Source organism: Trachemys scripta, chromosome 7 (assembly GCF_013100865.1).
Source record: "Trachemys scripta elegans isolate TJP31775 chromosome 7, CAS_Tse_1.0, whole genome shotgun sequence".
Classification (NCBI taxonomy): Eukaryota; Metazoa; Chordata; order Testudines; family Emydidae; genus Trachemys; species Trachemys scripta.
The window spans coordinates 50,519,636-50,530,364 of NC_048304.1; the positions used below are offsets into that span (position 1 = coordinate 50,519,636).

General features: G+C 51.4%; 1 protein-coding gene across 1 annotated transcript in view; it reads left to right on the plus strand.

Annotated features, from left to right (window-relative positions):
- CAMKV (CaM kinase like vesicle associated) overlaps positions 1 to 10,729 on the plus strand; it is a 56,091-nt gene that overhangs the window by 11,267 nt on the left and 34,095 nt on the right. Inside the window, exon 2 of the mRNA XM_034777271.1 lies at positions 5,533 to 5,641. Coding sequence (XP_034633162.1) covers positions 5,547 to 5,641 — 95 coding nt within the window. The 5' untranslated portion in view covers positions 5,533 to 5,546. The remainder of the gene's footprint in view (positions 1 to 5,532; positions 5,642 to 10,729) is intronic.

Here is a 10,729-nt window from a genome sequence, read left to right on the forward strand (position 1 = left end):
CCCCACCGGTCCCCCCCCCCCCCCCCCCCCCCCCCCCCCCGTTAACAGGGTTTTCAGACTGGCCTCGCCCCTTCCTCACGGACTTGCCTTTTTCCTGCTTGTACAACTCCCATTTCCATAGCAATAGGCTCAGCGCCTGGTACCCAGAGCAGCGAGCTCTGTACACTTCCCCCCCCCTCCCCCCATGCCTCCACCTAATAGGTGTAGAGACCCCAGCCCAGATCCTCTGCTTCTCTCAGTTCTTGGGCCTGCTGTGTGCAGGAGAGGGGGAAGCGAGAGCACAAGGGACCCCACCCCCTTGATTAGGAGCTTTTCCCAGTGAGAGTCCCTGTCCCCAGGGGCACTCAGATTGTGCAGGGTGTGGGGTGGGCGCTGCCTCTGGACGTTGTGCATGCAGCCCTCTGCGGTGCCGCATGGCCATCCCCAGGGCAGGGTTTGGGCACGCTGCCCCTGGGGCTCACATTGGGCATGGCCATTCCAAGACCAGGGGAGTGATTGAGCACGTTGCCCCAGGGTTCATACTGGGCATGGCCGTCCACAGGGCAGGGCTTAGGCATGCTGCCCCTGGGGCTCGTACTGGGCAGAGCCATCAGCAGGGCTGGGCTCGGGCACGCCGCCCATCCCAGCAACTGGGGCAGGGCAAAATGCCCACCTAACCCTGGGCATATGATCCTGCTGCACTGTGGGCCGTTGCAACGGCTCTGCATGTAGGTGTCGGGTGGCAGCCCTCTTGCGGTGCGGGGAGCAGGGTGGAACCACAGTGTGTTGAGGGGCAGCAGAGAACTGGGGGGCTCGTGTTGGCACTGATCCCGTTGCACCACATTGGGGGGGAGCAGTGCTGCAGGGAGGGGGTAGGGGGCTCTGGTGGGTGGCGCTCTCCCCTCAGGTGGGGCTGACCCTGTTGCTGAGCAGCAGGGGGTTGCTGTTTTCCAAAGCTGTGGTGTACAGGCCACATTCAATCTGGGTGATGGCGTGAATCCTGAATTCCCCCTGCCCATTGGATATGGGCTCCCCTGCCCTTCCTGGCCTGAGCTGCTGTGCTGTGTGGCTGCTGACAGTGGTATGTCCCGCCCCAGCAGTGGCTGCATTTCTGCAGCAGGCAAAGTGGTTCTTGTACAGAGAGGCTCAGTCCAGCCCCCTTGCTGATCTGCTGGGCTTTGCTGTTGGTTTCAATAGAAGTAGGAGGCAGCCCAAGCCTGGGACCCCATCCCCCTCCTCGCTCCGGTGGTGTGACGTAGATGATAGACGGGGGGAGGGGATCAGGTTGACCATGGCTGGAGGCAGCCCTGGGGCAGCTGCAGCCCAGCAGTAACTGCATCAACCCCCAGCTTGTGCCTCAGGGCCACAGGACAAGGGCCCCCTGCCACCAATGCATCCAGGGCTCTGGGCTGGGAATCACTGCGCCAGGAGCCTTAGGACCAGTCAGGCTGCAGGGCTGTCCCTGCCCTCCCCCTCCCCCAGCACCTCCAGAGACCCATGATGCCTGAAATCTCATTGCGTCTGTACTGCACTGTTGGTCACTTCCCTGGAGTGCAGTCCCCGTCCAATGTGCCAGCTCCGGGGTCCCGACACAGCCTGGGAACAGCTAATGGAACTGCCGCCTCACCCAGTGCAGGCCACTCTGCCCATCCTTGAGCCAGTGCTCACCGTACAGTACCCAGTGCCCATTCCAGGGGCTCGGGAATCTAGGCCTGTCCTTCCCCCCCTGGGGCTGCCCCCCTGTGCCCAATCCAGGGGCTCATGAATCCAGGTCCAGTTTATATTATCCATGTTTTAAATGACTAGTTGCTGGAGCTGGACAGTCAGAGGGAAACCATGGCCTGGATTTCAGAGTCCCTCTGGACTGTAGCCCGCTCCTGGCCGGGCTGGGTCTCCTGGTGTCTGTGCAGCACCTGGCACCGTGGGGGTCTGGATCCTGGCAGGGCTCTGGTCACTCCTGCAATGTGCATATGTAAGGGTCCCCCCCCGACTCAGAACTCTGGGTACAGATGTGAGGACCCACATGAAAGACACCCCCCCCCCAAGCTGATATCTTAACAGCTTAGATTAAAACTTTTCCAAGGCACAAACCCCTTTCCTTGTCCTTGGACTGGTATTGCTGCCACCACCAAGTGATTTACACAAAATATTCATGGAAGAGTCACTTGGAATTCCTATTCCCCCTAAATATACCCCCACCTTCACCCCATTTCCTGGGGAAGCTTGAGAATAATATACCAACCAATTGCCTTAGCAATGTGAGCACAGACCAGACCCTTTGTCTTCAGGACCCTGAAATCAATCAGGTCCTTAAAAGAATAACTTTGCTTTATAAATAAATAAATAAAAGAACCACACCTGCAAAATCAGGATGGAAGGTAACTTTACAGGGTAATAAAGATTAAAACCGAGAAGATTCCCCTCTGGGCTCAGCTTCACAGTTACAAAAAAAGGATTAAAACTACCCCTGTAGCATAGGAAAATACATACAAGCCAAAACAAAAGATAACCTAAAGCATTTCCTTGCCCTACTCAGTTTCTGTGGTTTTTAGATGGATTATTCCAGGTATATTTTCAGGAGATGTTGTACCTGCTTGGCTTCTCTCTCTGGAGAGAGAACAACAACACACTTTCAAATCTGGGGGGGAAAGATATCTTCTTTCCTCATTGGTCCTTCTGGTCAGGTGCCAACTAGGTTATTTGAACTCCTTAACCCCTTACAGGTAAGGCAATCCAGTACAGCGGCCAAGGAGGTATTTTATGCTACTGCATACATAAAGGTTGCTACCCTTCCCTCTATATTCATGACGGCATGTGACACAGCGAGAGCTGTAGCCAGTGCCTGCGTCCCAATCCCCCTGCAGCTCTGATCCCAGCCCAGCAGCAGCTCCTGGGCCCTCTACGACACAACCCAGCCCTGCCCTGCCGTGGGGCACAGTGACACGGCCCTGCTGTGGGGCCCTGCAAAGGCGCACAACGGCACAGCCCAGCAGTAGGGCACTGTGCTGTGGTTTCACTCTAGGGACCAGAGGGAGTGGCCTGGAGAGCCAGAGGCTGTGGAGCTCCTGGGGAGAAGAACTGATTTGGATAAGTTTCAGTCTTGCCCCTTCTGGGCCTTCCCGCCTCGTCTGTCCCTCGTTAGCCAGGGTGTTGCTGGTTTTAATCCCACATTCTCCCCAGGGCACTCAGGGAACAGCATTGTGGGAGGGTGCCCGCTGTATGCTGAGTTACCTACACAGACTCCTATGTGGGGCTGTTGGCGCACGGTGAACAAAGACACACGGCCAGCTGCTCCTTCAGCTGCAATCCCAGAGGGGCTGCAGTCACTATAGGCCTTAGAATAGAGCCTGGGGTGCATCGGCCCCCTGGGGGTCTGTGCGGGTGACGCATCCCCCTCTGCGTCTCAGATGGAGGTGGCACAAATGCTGCCAGTTGCTTCAGTGGGATTCCTGCAGGCCCTGTCTGTGTAGTGCCAGGCAGGATCAGTGATGGGAGGCCAGGCAGGACCAAAAAACGGCATTAGGGGGTGCTGAATCCACTGGGCTGGGGCCAGGGCCAGCTCTGGCTTTTTTGCCGCCCCAGGCAAAAAAGCCGTCGGCCGCCCCCCTGCCCCTGCAGGGGGGGGGCGGCCAGAGCCCTGGGGGGAGGGCGGTGAGCCCCAGCGGGGGCTCCGCTCTCCCCCCGGCGGCCGGGGGGAGGGCGCCGGGGGGGAGGGCGGCCAGAGCGCCGGGGGGAGGGCGGCGAGCCCGGCCGTGGCCCCGCTCTCCCCGGGGGCCGGAGCGCCGCGCCGCCCCCCTCCAGGTGCCGCCCCAAGCACTAGCTTGGTGGGCTGGTGCCTGGAGCCGGCCCTGGCTGGGGCCCCTTGACAGCACTGGTAGTGGGGCCTGGCATGCTCGGGAGGCCAAAAGTCTAATCCAGGGCAGCTGGGGGATGGAGGGTGAGGGCTGCAGAGGGCAGCGAAGCCAGAGAGCATGGGACCGGGGGTACTTCAGGGGTGTGGTATGGGTGGGAAGCTGAGAGGTCGGAGTGTGGGGGAGCAGCACTGTGCTTAAAGGGTGCCATAGAAGCTTGCGTGACCAACATTCAGAGAGCAGAGGCTCATGTTGCTGGATCTGCCTGGGACACGAATCCCAGGGCTGAGAATGGAACTACAGCCACTGCCCCAAAGCTGCATTAATGCCCACTCACGGGGAGTGGCAGTGTACAGCGCCCTTCCGGATCGATGAATGCAGCCAGCCTCAAAACCGGCGCCAGGCCAGGCCAGCCCTCACTTGGCAGCACTTGCTCCACCTCCGGCCCTGAGGAGGCTGCTTTCAGAACAATCTGACTGTGTGTGGATTTTAGAGCACTGGGAAAGATCAGTCCTTAATGAAAAAGCTTTGTTCCTGAGCGAAAGAAGCCCTGTGACAGCCCCCGGCCCCCATGCACACACAGATGGAACTGGCACAACTGACAAGCTCAGAAATCTGCAGAGGGCAGGACTTGAACTTCCTGCCAACATGTAGGGGCTGAGCATGGCTGTTGCCATGAGCTGCTCTGTGACTCTAAGGCAGCTGTGTCCTTTGCCCCCTGCTGACCAGCAGTCCTCCTGTCCGCACTCCAACCACTCTCCTTGGCTTGTTCCCCAGGCGTGAGCTGCCTGGGGGAATCTAACTCTCACCCCACAGCACATTGGAAATGTTGCTTTCCCAAGGGGCAGGAGGTGCCAGACGCCAGCTGTGATCAATAGGAGGCAGGATCAGGGCAATAGTTTGAGCCCCAGGTGGGTGCAAAAAATGTTATAAAAACCATAAACACTTTGCTGTAATGTGATAATTTCAGGTGTGTCTTAGAAACCCCGGGCTCAACTTTAGCCTGGATTTGGACCACCTGCCACGAGCACTGCTGAGGCACAGCACATTTCTAGGCAATCAGAGTTTGGATATGGATTTTTGAGAATTCAAAAATCAATTGTTACGCAGTAAGTTTAGTCTGAGCCTTAATTGTAATGATGCTAGCACCAAGAAGAGGAAATGGAGTGCACAGTGCTGAGAGAGATCAACAAGGCAGCGAAGTCTGACAAAATGGGAACAAAGAGGATCTCAGCTACCCACTTAGCAACTGGGGAAATGGAACCAAGATTAGGAAAACCATTTCTCAACATGTTAAGTAGTCACTTCGTGGACTAGCTAAAGCACACAGAGAGTGGCTGATTTCGCTAACACAGAGGAGTTAATTCAAGAAGTGACAGTAGCAGAGCCACTAAGTTACAGTGACCACACAACAGAATTAGATTTGACACCCTAAGGGGTGAGGAAGACACCAAAAAGTGACCTTGACGCTGAGCTTCAGAAAGGGAAATGTCAATGAAATAAGGCGGCTAATGCAAAGGGAGTAAATCCTAAGCGATGGCATGAATGCTACTTAAACCTGAGACTCCATCCTTGCAGCCATGTGTGTCCCTCAGTATGTCTAGAATCAGGAAGGCAAGGAGTAAAGCAACAGGGCAAGTGGCAGGTTCACACAAAACTCCCTCAAAATACAGAAATCTAACTCTGCCTCTTTGCCTTCCAGCACCGGACCCGGCAATGCCGTTTGGCTGCGTCACCCTGGGAGACAAGAAAGATTACAACCAGCCATCTGAGGTGACTGACAGATATGACCTGGGACAGGTCATCAAAACGTGAGTCTGGACCGGATGCTACCCGCCGTCTCCCCCGCACCTCCTGCTGTGCTCTCTCTGTCATTTACACTCTCCCATCCTTTCTGCAATGTGTGGGAAGTGGGTGGTATTCCTTTATGGCTCACCTAGATTGAGAGACTGGAATAGTAGATCATCTATAACAGTATCACTGGGGAGACAGAGGTAGCGGATTTACTAAGTGTAAAGGGGGCTAAAATGTAGGACCGGCTGTGCAGCTTACCAGCCCCTACTAACCCCATAGAGAAAGTCCAGGCAAAGAACGCACGTTACAACAAAGCTTAAACTTGTTCTTCATAATAATTTTAAAAACAATACTAGCTGCCTATTTAAAATTAAACAGGAAAAAAAAAAAAAAATCCACCTCCCTTTCTATTTCTTATAAGGAGTCTTGAAGTTTAAATCTCCTCAGTGTAACAGATATGCTTGCTTTGATTTGCTTAGCTCTTGAAGTCCAGGGGCTCTGGGCTGCTGGCCTCATGCTCCCTAGGGACAGCTGTCTGCCATTAGGGAATTTTTTCCCAAGACCCCCTTGTAACATTTCACGATCCCCCCCCGGGGTTCACAAACCGTAGTTTGGGAACCGCTGCTTTAAGGGCCATCCCCAAGGAGTTCAGCATTGCAGATGACAACAGGGAGTCTGTGGAGAATGCTGTATTAACCTTCATTGCACCACAATCCCCTTCTGACAACAAAAATTACTGCATGACCCTGGATGGGGGCCAGAGTCCAAGCCCCATCACTCTGGATGGAGTGGGGCCTGAGCCCCGCCACCCCAGCATGGGGAGTCAAAGCCCCAGCCCTGCCGCCCCAGGCTGAAGCCCTTGGAGTTAGGCTTCAGTCCCAGGCTGCAGTAAGTCTAATGCTGGCTCTGGTGACCCCATTAAAATGGGGTCAGGACCCACTTTGGGGTCCCAACTCACAATATGACAACCACTGCAGCATCTGTACAGTTACTTACATTTAGAAGACAATAAATGAAGGGTTATTTGGATTTCTTTCCAATGGGAAGGGTAAGATATAAAATGGAGCTGGATCGAGGCTCTGCTGTGACTGGGATTTCACAGGGTGGTTATCAGAGAGCACAAGGTCTCTGTGTTACTAGAAAATATAAGGAGAAACCCTCTCTCCCCTGGGCATTATTACAGGGAAGGTAACATCTAACTGTAACCAGCAGCTGCTAAATCTCTATGTTGTGAAGTGTGAGGGTCCTGCATTGTTTGAGAGATTCAGCTGGCCTGCCATGGCAATACACACACCCCTGCAGCGTTAAAGAACTGCGGAGCTCCGGACTGATATGCAAACGAGTGGAACTTTGGGACAAGGAAGCTGATGGCATCGGGAAACAAATGACGATGCTGGAAGAGAGCGAGTGATTTGGAAGTTGTGCAAAGCTCACCCAACATCTTTGGCAACATGGCCAAAGGGAGAGGCAGAATTTCCACTCTTTGAGGGCGCTGGAGTTCCAGCCAAGGAGCCCCCGAGAGAGCCAGCAGTGAAATGAATGGGGTGTCTAGAACCGGTGTGATTTCAAGATTATCCTTCACCATCACTACATGCAGATCAGTGTCCTTGGCCTCGAATAGAGGCAGTCTTGGCCTCGTTAGCCAATGAGAAGCATTTCTTCAGGACTGACCTCATTCAAGCCTGCCTACAAATGGAGGCTGGAGGCAGTGCCGAGAAGAAACTCACAATTATCACACACAAGGGCTTATTTCAGTCTAACCGGCTGGTGTTTGCAATAATGGCTGCACCTGCTGTTTGGCAGGGAGCCCTGGAGCAGGTGCCACAGGGCACGGCTGGCACTCCATCTCATGAGGATGAGAGCGTGGGGGCCCCCCAAAGCTCCGTGTGATGCTGGCTGAGCAGAGGCTGAGAGAAATGGAACCTTTCCAAGATTCAGCTGCATGGCGTGGACACATCTGACAGGGAGCCAGCTGCAGCAGAGTCAGTCAAGACGTTGGACACAGCAGACCCTAGCAAGGGCTGACCAGTTAACGGCCTTTCCCGACTGGTGGGTGGGTGGAGCTAGCAACTGCTTGACCCCGCTGCAGCCAGTGCTCGTGGTTGCTCAGCACCTTCCCTGCCTGCAACTGCATTTGGTCCTACCCCCTGCCCTGTCCAGCCCAGTTCCTGCCCCAGGGCCAGCCCACAACATTTTGGCACCTGAGGTGGGGAGCTCAAATGACCCCCTCGCTTGGGCCGAAACTCTGAAAGGTCTCAATTCTGCCTTCTTCCTGTTCTACTCCTCTCATAGTACTGCTCTGCTACCTACCCCAATAAAGAAGAACTAACAACTTAAAATGGCATGTTCAAAAATTTTAAGTAACACTTACATTTGCTGTTCAGGCATTTGAAAGTTAATTTTTCTTGTCTGCATAGTAAACACTGGCATTTTTATCTGTTTGAATAATCAAAGTGGTGCTTTCCGTGCCTTCTTGGTTGCAAAGATTTGAACTGCCTCCTGAAGGTCCATAGTCTGGGCCAGCTTATGCTCTATTGAGATGGTTGCAAGGCCAACCAGCCTCTCCCGTGTCATTGTGGAGCGTAGATGTGTTTTTTATTAACTTCAGCTTGGAGAAGCTGCGTTTGCCACTGGCAACTGTTACAGGAAGTGTTAGAAGTATACGCAGTGCAACAAAAGCATTTGGAAAGAGGGTGGTCATCTTATTTGTGCACATATATTCCAGAACAGCCTTTGGAGTTGATCCTGCTGAAATGTATTTTGAAAGGACTTTCAGTTAATCACCTAAATCACTTGCATCAATACCGTGCATGTCATCATGTGTCAACACTCTCTCTAGTGCCCTGCATTGCTCGTGTAGGTCTTCTTCACATATTGTGAGGAATTTTGGAATATCATACAACATCCCAAATATACTGCTGTGTTCCTTGAGCTGCATGAAAGATTCTTCAACTGACTGTATTGCACAATCTAGCAACTGGTTAAAGAATTCAACTTTTGAATTGTTGTTTGGAGTCTCTTATGGGATTATCCCGTGCCTCATAATCAAAATGTCTTCTTTGGTGACTCTTGAATGGGTGGGAAAATAGCTTCAGTGTGAAGTTCCTCTGCCAACTTCTGTGCACTCTTCAGAACGTTTTGAAATCCCTCATCTGACCGGTAAGACTGTAGGTATGACTTTGCTTTGTCCAGTTGTTCCATTGCTCCAGATATATCAAGGTCAACACCTTGGAGTCTCTTGCTTACAACATTTATTTCAAACAGTATGTCATGCCACAACACTAAGTCACACAGAAATTTGAAGTTATGTATGTTTCTGATGATTCCATTTCCCTCTGCCACTGTTCTGCCACGAACAGTTCCTATCATAGCATTATCCTCCATAATGGCAACTATGGCATCATCTTCCCAATTTGGTGTTTGATAGGCTTTATCGCCTCCACTTGACTTTCCCATTGTGTGGTACTCTGTGGTTTCAGAGTCAGAGAGGGTGTTCTCAGATGTTGCTTCAAAATTTGCCATCGATGAGTTGATGCAGAGAAAAATACATAGATGCTTTGAAATTACATTAAAAAATTCAGCAGCCTCACAAGAAGCTGATGCTGCATCACTGACCACCAAGTTCAATGAATGAGAACTGCATGGGATAAAAAAAGCTCGAGGGTTTAACTCTCGGATCCGTGTCTGCACTCCTCTGTTCTTTCCTCTCATGTTGGACCATTATCGTAGCCCTGACCTCTCATGTCCGCTATCACAATTCCCATATCTTCCAGCTTTTTAAGAAGCACATTTGTCATACCAGTTCCTGTAGTATCATCAGTGTCAATAAATTCTAGAAAATGCTCTCTGACAGTCACCATTGCAGGGACACTTTCACTAGGTTCTGTTGTTACAAAATGCACCATTAAAGTCATTTGTTAGGTGTGCAGTCCAGAATAACAGAGTAATAGCTTGCTGACTTCAGATCTGCCACAATCGTCTGTTTGACTTTTGTTGCTGTCAAGGCTACTTCCCCACTCTGAACTTTAGGGTACAAATGTGGGGGCCTGCATGAAACCTTTAAGCTTAACTACCAGCTTAGATCTGGTCCGCTGCCACCACTCCCAAAGTGCTAATTCCCTTCCCTGGGTAGCCTGGAGAGACTCTTCACCAATTCCCTGGTGAATACAGATCCAAAACCCTTGGATCTTAAAACAAGGAGAAATTAACCATCCCCCCTCCTTTCTCCCACCAACTCCTGGTGGATCAAGATCCAACCCCCTTGGATCAAAAAACAAGGAAAAATCAATCAGGTTCTTAAAAAGAAGGCTTTTAATTAAAGAAAAAGGTAAAAATCATCTGTGTAAAATCAGGATGGAAACTAACTTTACGGGTTTCAGAGTAGCAGCCGTGTTAGTCTGTATCCGCAAAAAGAACAGGAGTACTTGTGGCACCTTAGAGACTAACAAATTTATTAGAGCATAAGCTTTCGTGGACTACAGCCCACTTCTTCGGATGCATATAGCGTGGAATAAATATTGAAATATTGAGGATAGATTACACACACACACACACAGCATAAACAGGTGGGAGTAGACAACTCCCACCTGTTTATGCTGTGTGTGTGTGTGTATAATCTATCCTCAATATTTCAATATTTATTCCACGCTATATGCATCCGAAGAAGTGGGCTGTAGTCCACGAAAGCTTATGCTGTAATAAATTTGTTAACTTTATGGGGTAATCAAACTTAAAGAGCCCAGAGGAATCCCTTCTAGCCTTCGGTTCAAAGTTACAGCAAACAGAGATAAACACTCTAGCAAAAAGGTACATTTACAAGTTGAGAAAACAAAGATAAAAACTAACACGCCTTGCCTGGCTGTTTACTTACAAGTTTGAAATATGAGAGACTTGTTCAGAAAGATTTGGAGAACCTGGATTGATGTCTGGTCCCTTTCAGTCCCAAGAGCGAACAACCACCAAAACAAAGAGCACAAACAAAAGCCTTCCCCCCCCACCAAGATTTGAAAGTATCTTGTCCCCTTATTGGTCCTTTTGGGTCAGGTGTCAGCCAGGTTACCTGAGCTTCTTAACCCTTTACAGGTAAAAGGATTTTGGAGTCTCTG